Source organism: Lontra canadensis, unplaced genomic scaffold (genome assembly GCF_010015895.1).
Source record: "Lontra canadensis isolate GAN:19392208 unplaced genomic scaffold, GSC_riverotter_1.0 scaffold24, whole genome shotgun sequence".
Taxonomy (NCBI): domain Eukaryota; kingdom Metazoa; phylum Chordata; class Mammalia; order Carnivora; family Mustelidae; genus Lontra; species Lontra canadensis.
Genome location: NW_022631018.1, coordinates 5439992 through 5458732, shown reverse-complemented (window position 1 = coordinate 5458732; position 18741 = coordinate 5439992). Strand labels below are relative to the sequence as shown.

Sequence of the window (18741 nt, the reverse complement as noted above, 5' to 3'; positions counted from 1 at the left end):
AGCCCCACATCGGGCTCTCTGTTCAGCAGGGAGCCTGCTTCCTCCTCTCTCTCTGCCTGCCTCTCTGCCTACTTGTGATCTCTGTCTGTCAAATAAATAAATAAAATATTAAAAAAAAAAAAAGAAGTGTCTTTTAAAAAAAAAAAATAAAGAAAGAGTGAATGAATGAATAAGTGGACTCAGTGAATGAATGAGCTTCCTGGAAGCCCCCTGACATATTCCTTTTGGGATCCATCCAGAAGATCCCTGGGCTAGTAATTAAGTTCAAAAGTACCCACGTGAGAGATAACAATAACACGACATGCATTTATATAGGGCTCTGTGCACGTTGTATGATCTTGGGCGAGTAGGTCCGATTCTCTGAGTCTCAGGTCTGCCAGTTCTTGTGGGTTTTTTGGTTTTTTGGTTTTTTTAAAGATTTTATGTTTTAAGTAATCTCCACACCCAACATGGGGCTCAAACTCACAACCCCAAGACCAAGAGTCGCATGCTCTACCGAATGAGCCAGCCAGGTGCCCCAGGTGTGCTAGTTCTTCAGTAGAGATGACAAACTCTAGCTTGCAAGGTCATTGGGAGAACCGAATGAGATAATCCAGCCCTAGAGGTCTAGGCACTGGTTCCTTTGGTGCCACTGACAAAAGAAGTCTTAGCAGGGTACCCCACCCCCCAGCTCATGCCCGTAAGCTTTACCTGTGAGAAGGTCCCGGAGGGTAGTTTGAGCGTATTCTTGTCTGGTCATAAACATGTGGGGAATACTGAACACTGTGCCAGGACCTGTCACATCCTCACCAGCAATCAGGTTAACTAAGAGGCCCAGAGAATGGTGACGTGCCCAGGATCACACAGCTAAATAAGGGCCTCCCTGAACTCGAAAACCTCAACCACCACTTGGGGCTGACCTGCATCACACCAGTGCTTTTTCGGATTGTGAGTTTTGGGGGAAATGCTTTCTGTATTCTGTGTTCTGTAGTTTTTTATAGACATACATGACCAGATCGGGAAATCTCTTTTGCAAATACTGGAAAGGTTCTCCAATTCTCAACTTCATGCTGAAATGAAACATAAATATATTCACGTGATTGCCCCCCAGATCGTCTTCCCCCTTTATAGCATCTGGGCCCGGAGATTCTTTGCTCCCTCCATTTCTAGAGCAGAGCAAGTAAGGATTTTGGAATCCAACAGAACAAGATTCATGTCCTAACAACTCTTCAGCTAACTAGCAACTTAATTTTTGTGAACCCCAGTTTTATCATCCAGAACATGAAGATGATACGGTTCCACAATCTCTTACCTACAGTTCCAAAATCCAAAAGAGCCATAAAAACTGCAAGCTTTTTTTGTGAGTTTGCAGCTACCATTTTGGGTCACAAAATCTGATTTCACTAACACAGGTCTACTTTTTAGATGTTTACAGCACTACATTCACCTTACCCAGCTGCCCGGTCCCCAACATTGCTCCCCACAAGGGAGTTACCACCCTTCTGTTCAAGAGGGCTCAGCAAAAGCTAAGAAGGAAGAGGAGAGCTTGCTGGGCACGTCCATTCATTGTAAGACCCTTGTGTTGGCCCTTTTCCAAATAGGGGAAAGGAATTACTTTTCATTTCATCAAAATAAATTTTCTTCCTTCTAACAAATAGCAGATATCAATTTAGAATGGGATTTTTTAATCATCCTCGTGTCATATATGACTTCCAGGAACAGAAATAATACTCACTCTTTATTTCTGTCTTCATTAATATGTTCTCCCAAATTCCGGATGAACTTTAACAGATCACTCAGAGTGTTCTTATAAGTAGGCTTTTTGTTAATTCTATAAAACTCATTCATTTTATGCATAACATATCTGTCAATCTGAAAAACAAAACATTACACAAAAATGTGGTAGCACTACAGAATAAATCCTCATGGGACGTTAATACAAAGAGGCAAATTGCAAATTTGGATATATGCCCAAATTACCACTAACTAATAATGCAAATTAATAGAAAGAAACAAATGGAAGTAAATACCATACACCAAAATGCTATCCATAGTTCTGTCTGGATGAAGGATCATAAGTAACTCTACATTCCAGTCTCTATTTTCCAAGCGAACTATTTTCCATGAGAAATTAAATGTATTGAAACATGGTTTAGGAATTCTTTGGCTACTATACTGAGAAATTTGTTCATCAAACCACACAGTATTTTTATCCTTGTGGCCACCCACCCGAGTTGGTAATTGGTTACATTTCCCCTTTGAAGAGGATTCATTCAGACTAACATCAGACCTGGCAGCCATTGCCAAAACGAGTGTCCTTGTTTTTGTTTGGCTTTGTTTTGAATTCTATTTCCAAAGGTGTCATGTTTCTCCTTGCCTCTAAGTGTCTCAGAGCAGCTTCTCTCAAGTCAATGCCTCTCTCTTTGTGCATGCACCCGTGTCGATAGCTGTCATACTTAGAAAGCGTGTCTGTGTGGCAGGACGGGGCGGCCCGTGGAGAGGAGGCAGCAGCAAACACGGGAAAACTTGGCTTCTCCATGCAGTCGCAAAACTGAACCACCAACCATGAAAATGGGCAAGTCACAAAAAGCAACAGAAAATCAAAATCTCACAGGGGAACTAAGAGATAAGACTTGAAGTCCTCAGAATTCAACGTAAATCAGTGAAGCTTAGGGGAAAAAACTGATGAATTGGGAAAAGAAAGAATGGGTTTTCCATCCCGATTGTGCCAACCTCCACCTCTCCAGCCCTGCCTATTTCAGGTCACACGTCTGAGTCTCCATGAGCTCAGCCGTGAAATGCACTGGTGGACTTGATGGCATCACAGCGTCCTGCAGTGAGCAGCTTCAGCACACAGCCTCAGCAGCCAGACTGCCTGGCAGCAGATCCTGGGGCTGGTTCTGGACCTTTGGAAAAATGCTTTGTCTGTGCCTCCGTGGACCCACCTGTGACATGAAGGTAATTAGCGCAAAGGCTGTTATAAGGATTAACTGCGGAAACTCTCAGAAAGTCCTGGGAACTATAACCACCGTCTAGTCAGCACCACAGAATTGTCAGCTGTTACTGTTACCTGCTTTGGTTTCCAACATCTCTGTTCCTACAAGTTTACATTCCAGCTGAAGTTTTTCTTTAAAAAAAATATTTATTTATTTATTTATTTGAGAGAGAGAGAGAGAAAGCAGGAGGAAGGGGCAGAGGGAGAGGGTGAAGCAGACTCCCCGCTGAGCAGGGAGCCCCCATATGGGGCTCGATCCCAGGACTCTGGGATCTGGAACTAAGCTGAAAGCAGATGCTTAACTGACTGAGCCACTTAGTCATCCCTTTGCTGAAGTTTTATAGACATTCATTAGCAGAGTTATGGCACTCTTACTCCATGCCAGGAATTCAGCAGTGGACAAGACAATGGACAGTCTCTTCCCTTGTGGAATTTAGAAGGGAGCAGGAAAGATGGACACCAAAGCAGCAATTATGAGTGTGATGTATCATCTAGAGGTAAGTGAGGGAAGGAAAGCAAAATGAGACCCAGAAACAAAGAGATGTGGGAGAAGCCGTCCTAGATCAGGCATAGGATAGAGCTGTGGGTCTCAGTCAAAGACCTGAGGATTATGGATTTTCCCACAGTGCTTTGCACAGTCTCTGAGCTCCCCAGCGTGCATCACACAGGCAGTGCTTCTGTGGGTCTCTCAGCCCCCCATGGACCATGCTGTATTCTGCTTCACATGCCCATGGGCTCGCATAGGTTCAGCAAGTAACCAGTACTTGATAGATGTCTGCTAAGTAATAATAATGAAAGTTCTGGGGGGCACCTGGGTGACACAGTTGGTTAAGCATCCAACTCTTGGTTTTGGCTCAGGTCCTGATCTCAGAGATGCAGCCCTGCCTTGGGCTCCATGCTCAGCATACAGTCTGCTTAAGATTCTCTCTCTCTCTCTCTCTCTCTCTCTCTCCATCTCCCTCTCCCTCTCCCCCTCCTACCTCCCTGCTCGCTCGCTCTCTCTCTCTCTCTCACACACACACACTCTCTCTCTCTCTGAAAATAAGTAAATCTTTAAAAAAAAAAAAAAAATGAGGGGCGCCTGGGTGGCTCAGTGGGTTGGGGCCTCTGCCTTCGGCTCAGGTCATGGTCCCAGGGTCCTGGGATCCAGCCCCGCATCAGGCTCTCTGCTCCACCGGGAGCGTGCTCCCCCCGCCCCTCTCTCTGGCTGCCTCTCTGCCTGCTTGTGATCTCTGCCTGACAAGTAAATAAATAAATAAATTTTTTTTTTAATGAAAGTTCTGATAGCACTGACTAGATCGAGATGATGACTGATTTTTTATGTTTTACTATATTTAGTTCATTAGATGGACCCTTTCCTGAAGAGGAGGAATTTGAAAGATCCTCTTTTCTTCATGGTGTGTTTTCTCAGGCGGAAGGGAGGTGTGTGCAGGTGCTCAGAACTGGGTTGTGTATAGTAGCGGCCGCCAGGCTCTCCCTGAATGAGAAGCCTCATGGTGGGGCAGCTCCTTGGGGATAACCTCATTTAATCAGCTACTCTTGTCCCAACGGTAATAGGATCATTAGCCAGGCCTCTCTCAGAACCAGCGCTGGAGGGAAAGAGCCCTAAGAAAGGAAAAAGTCTCCTGGCCTGGGATAAGGGAATCCTAAGGAGGAGTCTAGGTGAGAGTCTGTCTGTCAGGAAGCCTGGCCTCTGACCCAACAGGGCAGAGGGGGACTGGGCTGGGGAGGAAGGCAGGGAAATCACCTTTTCCACCCCTTGGTTGAGCCAGGCCTACAATATAAAAAAAAAGTTATAAAAACTAACATAACACATTACATAGATCCTTATTCCTGGAATAATTTCCAGACCATAGGAACGGTTCATACCTTAGAAGTCCACTTGGCAAAACTTCTGGAACATTCAGATTCTTCAGGTTGTAGTAGTTGGACAATCTTGCTTTTAACCACACCCTTTTTAATGTCAGATTCATTTCCCACATCTCTCAGGGTCCTATAGCGGCTGAGGATGACAGAATTATCATGGTCATTCCATTCTGCCCTCTCTTTTCAGAAAGAAAACAATGTTACATTTTGGTGTTTGATGAAAGTAGTAAAACCATTCTCTAAAAATTCTGCGTGATGGGAGAGGCAGGCGGGCGTCTTTCTCCCTCTTTCTCTCTCTCCCTCTCTTTTTCTCTTCTTCAGAAAACAAAACCAGAATTCAGAGAGGTTAAGTCTCTGTTCCAAAGATACACAGCTAGGAAAGGCCAAGTTGAGAGGACAGCCTGGGTCTGTTGACTCCCAGCCTGACTCCTTCCCATACCACCCTACCACTACAGTTAATATTAGGTGTTAAATTGTCTGGCCACAGGGGACCCAGATTAAATACTATTCTAGGTGCATCTGTGAGCTGTTTCTAGACGAGATTCACATCTGAACTGCTGAACTCAGTAAGGCAGATCACCATCCCCAATGTGAATGGGCCTCATCCAACCCACAAAAGATGGAATTGACCCCTGCTTATCTGATTTCTTCAGCTGGGCCATTAGTCTTCTCCTGGCCTCAGCCCTTCCAGCTCTCAGGCCTTCAAACTCTTACTGGAACCCACATTCAGTGCCCCTGACCCTCAGGCCTTTGGATTTGGACTCAGTTACACTGTGGGCTCTCCTGGGTCTCCAGCTTACAGAGGCAGATGGTGAGAATTCTCAGCCTTCATACTGCATGAGCCATTTCCTTATTTAAAAAAAAAAAAAATATATATATATATAGGCACCTGAGTGGCTCAGTTGATTAAAGGGCCTGACTCTTGATTTCAGCTCAGGTCATGATCTCAGGGTCCTGAGACAGCACCCCACATCAGGCTCCCTCCTCAGCACAGCATCTACTTATGACTTTCTAAATAAGTAAATAAATAAAATATTTTTAAATAAATCTATACTTATATTTATCATTTGGATATAGATAGATATCATGACTAATACACTCACTGTCTCCCTTCTGGAGGAGGCCTGGAATATGCAATAAACTTTTACTTACTTCTCCCAACTCCAAAAGAAGGGATGACCCAGCAGGCCGTTCAGGTGCCCCTCCACGTTGTCTCCTGCGTTAAACAGGCAACGAATGAGGTCCTGAGTTTCCTCATCTGGAGAAAGTCGAATCACCTCTTCATTACTTTTAGTCTTCAGTGTCTCAAAAGGGAGTTCTCCCTTCCTTACCACATACAGGACCAGCCATCCAAGGGCCTGCAGGAAAACCACAAATCAAGTCAAAGTTATCTGTGAATCATCACTTTGTATGGAGGTGTAATGCAGGTTATGACCAAATGGAAAGTGAGAGAAACCTCAAGGAGTCCACAGGCTTGGTAGGGACAGAAGACACAGGTTCAGCATGGAGAACCCTTCAAGACAGTATATAGTCCCCATGGTTTAGGATTATAAGGAGCAAAAGATAATCCTAGGTCAGAGTAGTCAGGGAAAACTGCTTAGAGGAAGAGGAATTTGAGCTGGACCTTAAAGTTTGGATCGAATGTCAATAAACAGAGGAGAGGAAAACTATTTTCAACAAGGCAAATGCCAGGACTCTGGCTGGAAACTGGGACTTTGGGTTGGGACTATGTCAAGTGGCAGAAAAAGGAGCCAGTCCAGGTCCATGGGACAGGATGACAGCCCCAAGAGTTAGGCCATGACAGGGAAAAAAGGCCAAGGAGGGGGCCAGCATAGGCACTTCCTATAGCAGAGAAGGCACCACTCAAGGAAGGAGCTAGAATCCTTTTAGCAGCAAGGGCCAGAGGTGGCTGGAGAGCTCTTGCCCCAGGGTCAAGCGTTCTGCATCCTGGACAAGCCCCCAGGACCAAGTTGCCTGGACAGTGTCAGAGTCAATCTGGGAGCTGTGGTCCCCAGGGGTCAGGCTGTTTCTGCTGTCTCCTCCCAGGAAAAACAGCTCTTTCAGGCTCTTCACGTCTGTGGCCAAGATTAGTCTCTTTCCAGCGGGGGATCAATCCCATCCCTCCCATGGGTTTCAGAAGGCCTTCGTATCTGGCCCTCCTAGGAGTTCAGCATACGAGTTCGAAGGAGTGGGGAGGAAAAATCCCATTTGCTTTGTCTTCAGGCAGGAAATACCTCCTGCAGGAACTCTGGAGGTCATCTGGACATATCTCCTGGAGGTAATTTTAGAAGCGGTGTGGCATGCTCGATTCATTGACTATCTCGCCCGTGAAGGAGGAGAGGGAACCAAAGAGATACAGAAAGGAGCCTCTGCAGCCCAGAGAGATGCCATTGTCTGCAAAGGTGTGAAGGCAGTGAGCCCCGGGGGAACGCCTTGAAAGTCAGAAGAGTTAAAGTAGAAATGATGTCCGATTGACCATAGGAAATAAGGGAAGGAATGAAACAAATAAGGAAGCGGAGAGATGGGAAAGTAAACCAATCGTAGAAATTACCTGTAGATCTCTCCTGATTTCCTGCGGCTCTCCAGCCCACTTGACGCTTTCATCAAAATCTGCCAGGCAAGTAGCATTCTTGGAATCTGAGGGACAGTTTGTATATGAATATCCTCTCTCTTCACCTTGTAATTAACTTAAATAAATATGTACCACGATGAGCTATCCTCTCTGAAGAAGGCAATAATAAAGCTTATATCTGCATGGCTGTTTACTCCTCAAAAGAGTCATGTACACTGTGTCATTTGGCCTGTTAGGTATCTGCCACGGGCAGGATTTAAATTTCATTTTTTTCTAGACCTGGGGGTGGGGAAGGTTGAGGATAAATTTAACCAGTTCCCCGCTCGGGCAATTCCTGGGGGCAGTGAGCACAGAATTATAAAGGAACTGCTGGCAGGAGATATGGCTGACTTCCTGAAGCTAAATAACAACTAACCAACGAGACTCCAAATCCAAGAGCAGCTCGCCACAGCCCCCCACTCAGTCGAGCCCACCAACCACAGCCCCTGTGACACTGTCATCAGTTATCACGGATTAACCATGTGCTTGGAATGAGCCACTGCTTATTTGCCCTCTTCGGAATCGTTCTCCCTTGAAGGAAGCCACTGAGTCCTCCAGAAGAAGGATGCATGGATGGGCGAGGTCGGGAACAAGATGAGAGGAGAGCAAGTCAGTGATCTGTCCTTGAAGGAGGGGCTCCTGCTTCTGGCTTGAAGGTGTCTAAGAAAGCCGCTGGGTAACTCTGGGCCGTAGGATGGTCAGCACAGTTGTGTGCTTCTCAAACCCCTTTGGTTCTGAACTTAGATATCAAAGTTGGGTGGAAACTCACAGTCTAGCGAAAACAAACCCATTAAATTATCCAACAAGGGTCCAGAGAGGGGAAGAATGACAGTGAAGGAGGAGAACACAGCACAGGCCCTTTGGAGTTCTGAGTCTCTGAGCAAGGAGACAAATGCCAAGTGAATGTAAAATTACTTGCAACTTTATTTTTTTTTTTAAAGATTTATTTATTGACTTCCGAAAGAGAGAGAGCAAGGAGGGAGAGGGGCAGAGAGAGACAAGCAGACTCTGCATGAGAAGCATAGAGCCCCATGTAGTGCTCGATCCCAGGACCAGGGGATCATGACCTGAGCCAAAGGCAGACCCTTAACTGGCAGAGCCACCCAGGTGCCCCAGTTGCAACTTTAAAAATGCTCGCCAAGGCGCCTGGGTGGCTCAGTGGGTTAAAGCCACTGCCTTCAGCTCAGGTCATGATCCCAGGGTCCTGGATCGAGCCCCGCATCGGGCTCTCTGCTCAGCGGGGAGCCTGTTTCTTACTCTCTCTCTGTCTGCCTCCCTGCCTACTTGTGATGTCTGTCTGTCAAATAAATAAATAAAATATTTTTAAAAAATAAATAAATAATTTAAAAAATAATAAAAATACTAGCCAAAAGTGCAGAATGCTCGGAAACTGTATAACAAGAGCCACATGGCTGTGTGTGGGAGAGAAGTTTCCTTAAGGAATGACGCTCAGATGGAGATCAGTAGAATTCACATGGATGAGTGGAACAGGGAAGAGAGAATTCTAGATAGCATTTCCCAAGGCAGAAAGGAACCTGAGGAATTCCACTCTGACAGAAAGGAGGCCCAAGAGCCTGGAGAGGAGGGATGAAGTTGGAAGTGGCCTGCAATGAAGTTCAAGCGGTAGAGGGTGCACCTTGGAAACCTGGGACTGGTTTCAGCTACTGGAACTGATAAATCCCCTTCACTATTTAAGCCACTTTGAGTTCTCTTACTTAAATTTCAAGTGTCTAATGGAACACTTCACATCTCTTCTAACACTTAATTTTTTTTAACAAGCCCCAGGTTTGTTTTTTTTTTAATTTTTAGATTCAATCAACTATTAGAGTGCTATAAAAATTTTTAACTCTTACACTTAGTTTCTGCACTTACAGAATCACAGACTGCTAGGAGTTGATGGGCAGAGTTAGAATAAGATTTACACACCCCACCCCGCTGTCAGTGAATCAAGAACCCCTTCCTCCTCACTCCCACCCGAGGGATACCATCTAAGATGATATTTTTTCATCAAAAATGTTAATTAAAAAAATAATTTTTATTAAAATAATTTTTAAATAACACATAATTAGGTTACTTAAACAATTTTTTTGTTTGTTTGTTTATTCTGTGCTGCTTATAAGTCACTGTTTTCTTCCAGGCTCTTTCTCTCCTTCCTTATGCGTATCCTCTAGCAGTTCTTTCATATATAGTCTGTGGGTAGAAAGTCTTCCTGGATCCTTAAATGTTTAAAAAAAAAATGTATTTCAACAAATGGTGCTTAGGAAAACTGGACAGCTACAGGCAAAAGAATGAAACTGGACCACTTTCTTACACCATACACAAAAATAAACTCAAAATGGATTAAAGACCTAAATGTGAGACCTGAAACCATAAAACCCCCAGGGAAAAAAAACCAGGTAGTAATTCTTTTGACATTGGCCATAGGAACATTTTTCCAGATATGTCTTCTTAGGCAAGGAAACAAAAGCAAAACTGAACCAAAATAAAAAGCTTCTACAGGGGCACCTGGGTGGCTCAGTGGGTTAAGCCACTGCCTTCAACTCGGGTCATGATTCCAGAGTCCTGGGATCGAGCCCCACATAGGACTCCCTGTTCAGCAGGAAGCCTGCTTCTCCCTCTCCCACTCCTCCTACTTGTGTTCCCTTTCTCACTGTGTCTTTCTCTCTGTCAAATAAATATATAAAATCTTAAAAAAAAAAAAATTAAAAAAAAAAAAAGCTTCTACACAGCAAAGGAAAACTATCAGCAAAATGACAAGACAGCCTACTGAATGGGAGAAGATATTTGTGAATGACATATCCAATAACAGGTTAATATCAAAAATGTATAAAGAACACATGCAACTCAACACCAAAACAAACAAACATTTGATTAAAAATGGGCAGAAGTCCTGAATAGACATTTTTCCAAAGAAGACATACAAACAGCCAATAGACACATGAAAAGATTCTCGACATCATTCATCATCAGGGAAATGCAAATCAAAACCAGGAAGAGATATCACCTTACACTTGTCAGAAAGGCTAGAATCAAAAAGACAAGAAATAATAAGTGTTGGCAATAATGTGGAGAGAAAGGAACCTTTATGCACACTGTTGGTGGGAATGTAAATTGGTGTAGCCACCGTGGAAAACAGTATAGATGTTCCCCAAAGAGTTAAAAATAGAGCTACCCTATGATCCAGCCATCCCACCACTGGGTATTTACCCAAAGAAAACAAAACCACTAATTTCAGTTAACCACTAAGGTTAAGAAAACCCTTATGTGCTGCAGCATTATTTACAATAACCAAGATATGGAAGTATCCCAAGTGTGTATTAATAGATGAGTGGGTAAAAGAGATGTGGCATATATATATATATATATATATATAAGGGTGTCAACAGCATTGGCTTCATGGTGAAGGCCCTCATACTGGTGTACAGACAGCCACCTTCTTTGCTGTATCCTCATATGGTAAAAAGACAACTAGCTAGCTCTTTTTATAATGGCACTAATCCATCCAAAGCAATTTTGAGAAAGAACAAAACTGGAGGCATCACACTTCCTGATTTTAAACTACATTACAAAGACCTAGTAATCAAAATAGTACAGTACTGGTATAAAACCAGACAGACAGATGAGTGAAACAGAGTAAAGAGCCCAAAAATAAACCCACCACACATATGCAGTCAACTAATATTTGACAAGGGAGCCAAGAATGCTCAATGCGGAGAAGAAAATCTCTTCAAATAATGATGTAGGATAAACTGGATAGTTACATGCAAAAGAATGAAAGTAGACCCCTATCTTATGCCACTCACAAAAACTAATTTGAAATGGATTAAAGACTTACATGTAAAACCTGAAACCATAAAACTCCTAGAAGAAAACATAGGGAAAAAGCATCTTGATATTGTTCTTGGCAATGATATTTTAGATATGACACCAAAAGCACAAGCAACAAAGGCAAAAACAAACCAGTAAGACTACATCACACTAAAAGCTTCTGCACAACAAAAGAAACCATCAACAAAATGAAAAGACAATGTATAAAATGGAAAAAAAATGTATGAATCATGTATCTGATATGGAGAATAAATTCCTACTGTTTTAAGCCACCACGTTTGTGATAATCTATTCCAGCAGCCATAGGAAACTAACATACTCAGTTAGCTTTGTTTCTTTGGGTCTAAGTTCTTCTTTTTCATGCACCTCTTTTATGGTATCAGCACATCATAAATATCTTCAGTGATTTTTGACCGTAAGCCTTACTTTGCAGTTGAGAATCCCTGATGCCCTTTGAACTGCTTCTGTTAATGCCACCCAACACAGCGCAGAGATGGAGGCAGTTGTCAGAACTTCTGCTTTGCGTTTTACTCAGTGAAACTTGGAGGTAAGCAGGATGTGCCACTTAGTAGGGTATTTTGGCAGAAATCTTGTGGATTTAACTGCTCTTTGTTTCTCTTGAGATCATCAACCTCTAGTGTCTCAAGTAGTAGCCCAGTCTGCAGACAGACAGGCCGGGCACAGATGCTTGGTCTGTGGGGAATGCACAGGGTGTGATCTTCCTAATTTTTATTGATGCAGCAATCTGCCTGTTAGCTGGTCTTGTGTCCTCTCCTGCTTCTGGCTTCCATTACTCCTGAGTGGCATTTCTTTGCAGTACTCCCACTTTCATGAGTAATATTTAGTTGTGGCATCCTGCATCTGTCCTGGGCTCCTGTGTCCTTCTCTCATCCCATCCTATCATGTTCAGTCTCTTTACAATTCCTCAAAGATTTTGTCCTGTAAAACTTCTTTCGTTATTTTGACCCCAGCTAGGAATTCATTTAACAATCTTCTCCTGTCGTTTTAGGGATTTAATACAAGGAATAGATTGTGGTATGTGTTAGGTTCACCACCTGGAGGCAGAAATATAATCAATTCTCAATTCTCTATTGTTCAAGGTTAAGAATAGAAGAGGTGGGGGTGCCTGGGTGACTCAGTGGTTTAAAGCCTCTGCCTTTGGCTCAGGTCATGAACCCAGGGTCCTGGGATCGAGCCCGGCATCGGGCTCTCTGCTCAGCGGGAAGCCTGCTTCCTCCTCTCTCTCTCTGCCTGCCTCTCTGCCTACTTGTGATCTCTGTCAAATAAATTAATAAAATCTTTAAAAAAAAAGAAAGAAAGAAAGAAAGAAAGAACAGAAGACATGGTATCAGAAATGCCAAAGAAGAGGTAGTGATATGTGGCTGTGAACTTGATATGTGAACATATGTGACTCTTCTGTATCAAGATCAGCGGTTAGAACTGAAAAGGACCCTGCCCTTGGCTTCGTCTTGAGGACTCTGCCTCACTTTGTAGAGCTGCACATATTTCTGGCCTTTGTCAGTCTCCCCAGAAAAGTTGCTTAAAACCAGGAAGGAATACCGCTAGCCCTTGTCCTCAAACTAAAAGCCAGATTCCAGTTGTATTCTGATGTCCACATACTTCTTTCCAAGTCTCATCCAGGACCTTAAATACTGTTCTCTGCTCTCAATACCTGAACCCTCTTTTTGTCTTGTTCCCTTACACCTACCTTAAATCTCAGTGCATGCCTGTAGATTAGGTATCTGTTTCTGCTTAGCCCTCTGGGCAAGTACCTGGCCTGTGCTGAGCACCTACAACATACAGGTAACTTGTCTAACACGCTGCACCTCATAGCGACCTTATGATGGACGTATGGTCCATCTTACGTGAGGAAACTAAGGCTCACAGAACTAAGTGACTTGTTGGAGGGTGCAAAGCTACAAAGCGGCAGGACTAGGCTGCAAGCCTCCCTACACATGACCAGACTCTTTCTGCTGCATCACATGGTGCAGGAAGCCAAGACTCTTTCGGCTGCACCACATGGCCTAGGACTGGACACTCAGCTCCGCTTCTTTCCGTTAATGTTGCTTTCATTGATTTTGGTTTTGGCTGAGGCCAGTGGGTGCTGACTCGTCTGCCCACTTGCTGTATCTTATCCTGGCACGCCCAATTTTGACCTTGGTTTTGCCATTAAATGTGCCTGTGTGGCTTAATTAGTTAAGCATCTGCCTTCAGCTCCGGTCATAATCCCAGGGTCCTGGGATCGAGTCCCATGTTGGGCTCCTTGCTCAGTGGGGAGCCTGCTTCTCCCTTTGCCTGCTCTGCCTGCCACTTCCCCTGCTTATGTGCCCTCTCTCACTCTCTCTGACAAATAAATAAAGAAAATCTTAAAAAAAAAAAAAAAGTTCACAGTGGCTACCATCTTAGCTGAAGGAATACACCTTCAAGAATCTCTGATTTGCAGGCTACTTTAGGAACTCAAAATTCTGGAGCTGACTCCATCCAAGACATAACCTTCATACTTGTATTTGCCAAAGGAAATCTGAAGTTAGCCTCGTATCATTGGCATCTGCAACCTCCATGTGGGGTAAGGTTCTACCTGGTAGCAGGAGAGACAGCACATAATCCTGAATCTGTTGCGTTAAACCTCACACTGAATGATCCACATTTACTCTACTCCTTTCTGACCTGTAATGAATATCCTTTCTTTCTGTAAATAAAGACCCCACGATTTGTAGGTGAAGACTGGGGACTCACCTATTAAGATGTTTTGTGGGCGTAGATCCTGGTGTGTGTATCCACACAGCAGATGGAGATTCTCAACAGCCTTAAATACAGATGAGAGGACGTTTCGGGCAAACACGTCTTCCTCATTTTCCACAGCCTCCCCACTGCATGTAGCAAAGTGTTCCTCCAGGGTCTGCTCACAGAGGGCAAGACACACATACAGACAGTCCTTGTAGTTCTCACTCCCATAGAATGTCACCAAGTCACTATTTGTTCGGCTGCTCTGTAGACAGGACACTTCCTGTTGTCCGCGTGTGCTGCCTTCAGAGAATCGTTTCACAGCTACTTCCTGCCCTTCGTAGAACCCAAGGTAGATGCCCCCTTCAGAAGTGTCAGCGATTTTATATTCTTCGTCAATAAAGATCTTGAGATTGCCAATCATAGGGCGGTATATTCTGCGGAGATGTTCCAAGGCCTCCCCCCAGCGTGAGCTCTGAGGCTTCCAGTCTTCCACAGGAGGGCGACCATCTTCTCTGGCCCCATGAGAGAGAAGAAGCTTTACAAGGGGAGCATCATAATTGCGTCTCGCTATCATCACAAGATCCCCACAGTCCGTGCTGGCTCCTTTGGTGCATAAGAGTTGAGCAATTTTCCTCAGTTTGAGTTCAACAGCCAACAGAAGCGCTGTTTTGCCCTCACTGTCTGTGTCATCAATCTCTATATGTTCTTGTTCCAAAAGCATCTGCACTAAATCCAAGTGCCTCCTTTCCACTGCCAGGATCAAGGGTGTCTTCCCTTTCTCTCCCCTCACATTGACATCAGCCCCGTGGTACAGCAGAAGGCGAGTGATGTCCTCCAAGTTTCTATCATCAGAGTTCCTAAATGCATAGATCAAAGCATTTCTGCCCATATTGTCACGGGCTTTGACATCTGCCCCCATCTCATCAAGGAGGATCTTCAAGATGTCTGCATGTCCATTTTCAGCAGCATCCATTAGAGCTGTGGCCCCTCCTTTTCTAAGCCTCTTCTGATTCTCCTTTGTCTTTCGACTCAGATTCACCTCTGCCCCATTCTCATACAGGAATTTTAAGGCTTCCTCCTCACCATGCACGGCAGCTTCCATGAAAGCTGTGAAGCCATTAGCATCACACTCATTGACATCTGCTCCTTTAGAAAGGAAAAGTTTGAGCAGCTCCACATTTCCCACAATCCCAGCAATGATGAAGGGAGTGGCCTCATTCTTCTTCTTTAGAAAAGGGTCTGCACCATAGTGAAGCAGAAGATTCACCATGTCCTCCCGGCAACATTGTACCGCGTTATGCAAAGCTGACCAGCCCCATTCATCCTGGAAGTTGACCTCAGCCCCTCCTTCCAGCAATTGCTGGAGAAGCTCGATGTTTCCTTCTTTAACAGCTTTGAGTAACTGAATGCCATCCTCTAATGTCCTCTCAGTGTTGGAGGGTGTGGGACTCTCCTGAAGGCTGTTAGGGCTCTTGGTCTCCATGACGATGGTAATTACCACTGGCTACAATTCTGTGCCTTTTCTTTGAGAAAATGAAAACTTCTCTCCTTGGGACTTGATCAAAGAGACATGGAGCTCTTTGAACCATCAGGATAAATAGGGACTATCTGGCTGTGGACCAGCAATATGAGGAAGGAAATATTCTTGGAAGTCTTCTGACATTCCACCAGGAGATGAGCCGTTTTGTAATTTTATAAAAGTGAGAAAGCATTTGAATCAGAAAAGTTAATTTTACTAGCGACTTCTTCAAAATACATCTAATGATTTATATATAACTTTTTACTATAGAATATTATGAACATATATAAATTAAAAACAAGAAAATTATGACACTGTAGTCCCACCACCCAGAAATAGGTGTTAAGATTTCAGAGGATGCCTGGGTGGCTCAGTAAGTTAAGTGTCTACCTTTGGCTCATGTCATGGTTTCAGAGTCCTGGGATTGAGTCTTGTGTCAGGGGTCCTTGGTCTGTGGGGAGCCTGCTTCTCCCTCTGCCTGCTGCTCCCCCTGCTTGTGCTCTGACAAATAAAAAAAAAAAAAAATTAAGACTTTAGTATATTTCTTTATTTTTTAAGATTTTTTAAAATTTATTTAAAGAGAGAGAGTGTGCAAGCAGGGGAGGAACAGAGGGAGAGGGGGGGAATCTCAAATAGACTCTGCACTATGCATAGAGCCCATCACAGGGCTCAGTCTCAGAACCCTGAGATCATGACCTGAACCGATATCTAAAGTTGGGTACCCAACCAACTGAACCACCCTATTTTAGTATATTTCTATAAATTTTTAGAAAAATAGTTGAGATCGGGGCACCTGGGTGGCTCAGTGGGTTAAAGCCTCTGCCTTCAGCTTGGGTCATGATCCCAGGGACCTGGGATCGAGCCCCACATTGGGCTCTCTGCTCAGCGGGGAGCCTGCTTCCTCTTCTCTCTCTCTCTGCCTGCCTCTCCACCTACTTGTCCACCTAATCTCTGTCTGTCAACTAAATAAACAAATAAATCTTTAAAAAAAAAATAGTTGAGATCATGTTATGTGAGGCTACTGTATAAATACCCTGCTTTCTTTCATTTAATGCCATTGTATAAATAATTTCCTATTTATCACAAAGTCTTTGCAAACACTTTTAATGGCTCTGCAATATGCCACCAATCACTTGTTTCATTTCCCTATTACTGAACAGTTTTTAAAAACAATTTTTGAACAAGATTTTTAAAGTTAGGATTTTTTAACAATTGTAAATAACGTTGCAGTAAATTTCATGTTTTAAAGCTTGTTTTCTTATGCTAAATCTTATCATAGATTCATTTCTTATGATAGATTTCCAAGAACTGAATGACTGGTCAAAGTGTAACAGCACGCCAACAGGTCTGAAGTGTTAATTGACTTCAAGCTTATCCGCTCTTTGCTTGCCGACCTAAGTTCCCTGACCTGTAGCAGAACTAACGTACTTTCCTTGAGATTTGCAGACCACTGGCCTTGAGGAGTGAAGGACCAGAATTTCCCAGAAGATAAGTCCTGACTACATTCCGGAACTGCTGCCAGAGATGCCAGACTGCCTGTTTAGGGTCATACTGACAGGACTGACTGGCCACCTGCCACTCCTGCTCACAGCTTCCACCCACCCCCACCATCTTTCCCATCCCTTGCCCCCTAAAGCCCTCTTGCTTCCCCTAGGATGGCCTTTTTTTTTTTTAAATAAGATTTTATTTATTTATTTGGCAGAGAGAAAGAGAGATCACAAGTAGGCAGAAAGACAGTGGGCGGGGGGGAAATAGGCTCCCCACTGAGCAGAGAACCCGATGTGGGGCTCCATCCCAGGACACTGGGATCATGACCTGAGTGGAAGGCAGAGGCCCAGCCCACTGAGCCACCCAGGTGCCCAGGGAGGGTGGCCTTTGAGACAGGAATCTGCCATCTTCCCAGGCTGCCAGTAACCTGAATAAAGCCTTTCCTTTCCCACCATCACCAGCCTCTTCGGTACAGATTCGTGGGCAGCCAACAGCCAAACCTGAGTCTAGAACCCATTCTCTGTCCGGTAACAAAACAATATCATTGTTTTAAAAATGCTCAGGCTATGTTAATAAATATCTTCCATATTAACATACTCTCACTAGAAATAGATGGTCTCTTAAAAGAAAAAGTACCCTCATATATGGGGGAAAAATGTGTTTTGTGTCAATTTGCATTTCTTACACCTATTTGCGTGTCTTAGAACTCTCGGTGCATTTGCTGGCTCTGGGCCTGTCTCCTTCAGGCATGCGCGCTTCCTTTCAAAGTAGTAGAGAGACCTGGAAAGAGCTTAGACTCCAACCTCCCAAGATTGAAGTTTGAACCGCCGCTCATTTAACTTCAGACCGTTACTTCCTAATTGTGTAACATTAGGTTATTCTCAATTTTCCGCACCCTCTTGCTGTAACGTATGGCGAAAATTAGGCATTCAATAAATGATAGACTGAATCACGTCCCTTCAGGAAAAACAAAATTCAGCGATTCCTACTCTCGCCCTCCGAGCGCGCAGATGGAGGGGCTGGTGGCGCGGAGTCCAGCTGCCCTCGGTCCCCTGGGGGCAACAGGGCGGCCGTTCAGCCATCGCTCAGCACCCACCCCCTGCTGCCCGCCGATCTGTAAGACTCCACCGGCTCCGGAGCCCGGAAGCGCCGCGTTCCTGCCGCCCGGCCGCGGGGACAGTCGCCAAGCCCTCGCCGGCAGAGACCGAGATCGATGGTGCCGCCATCACCCGGCAATGAAAACTCGGAGACGCGGGTTTGCGCTCCAAGGTCCGGCTACCACAGGCGTGAGGCAGGCAGGTGGGAATAAGCGAGCAGCGCAGGGGAGGAAGCCGAGGACCCCCGCTTCCCCCCCGCGCCCTGCGGGAGCGAGGAGACCCCGCCTCGAGGAAGCGGTCGCTTCCGGTTCCGTTTTCTCGCTTCCGCAGCGGGGATTCCCGGAGGGGTGGGGCTGATGGGGCGCCGCGGGGCTGCCGCCGACCCCGCACTCCCCGGGGTGCTCCGTCAGTGAAGCGTCTACGTTTGGCTCAAGTCATGGTTTCAGGGTCCTGGGATCCAGTCTTGTGTCGGGGTCCTTGCTCTGTGGGGAGCCGCACACCCGCTGCCCGCCCCAGAGCCCAGGGAATCTCTCCGAGGAAACCACCTCGCGAGCCGCCCCGCTGCCCTCCTGGGGCGCCTCTTACCTCCTGAACTCGGTCGCCGGGCCCTCGGCTCTTCCGTGGAGAGCCC

The 18741-nt window shown here is 45.0% G+C and overlaps 1 protein-coding gene across 4 annotated transcripts; it reads right to left on the bottom strand.

Annotated features, from left to right (window-relative positions):
• Positions 1 to 516: 516 nt before the first annotated feature.
• Positions 517 to 18741, bottom strand: RNASEL (ribonuclease L). 4 transcript variants are annotated; one of them, XM_032862691.1, is made up of 7 exons: positions 18696 to 18741; positions 14016 to 15662; positions 7392 to 7477; positions 5993 to 6198; positions 4844 to 4976; positions 1715 to 1851; positions 517 to 1049 (listed from the first exon to the last, which is right to left on the bottom strand). In XM_032862691.1, the coding sequence occupies exons 2-7, from the start codon at positions 15487 to 15489 to the stop codon at positions 905 to 907; spliced, it is 2181 nt and encodes a 726-aa protein (XP_032718582.1). In that variant the 5' UTR covers positions 15490 to 15662; positions 18696 to 18741; the 3' UTR covers positions 517 to 904. The 4 variants fall into 4 exon arrangements, with proteins under 4 accessions (XP_032718582.1, XP_032718583.1, XP_032718584.1 ...); XM_032862692.1 differs by lacking the exon at positions 18696 to 18741 and having other exon boundaries at positions 14016 to 15912; XM_032862693.1 differs by lacking the exons at positions 517 to 1049; positions 1715 to 1851 and adding an exon at positions 4458 to 4748.

Coding starts and splice junctions, on each gene's coding strand:
- RNASEL (XM_032862691.1), bottom strand. CDS start 15,489: ATGGAGACCAAGAGCCCTAACAGCCTTCAGGAGAGTCCCACACCCTCC. Junction 6,199..7,391: donor AAATCAGGAGAGATCTACAG/GTAATTTCTACG, acceptor GTTTTCCTGCAG/GCCCTTGGATGGCTGGTCCT. Junction 1,852..4,843: donor TTGCCAAGTGGACTTCTAAG/GTATGAACCGTT, acceptor TTTGTTTTTCAG/ATTGACAGATATGTTATGCA.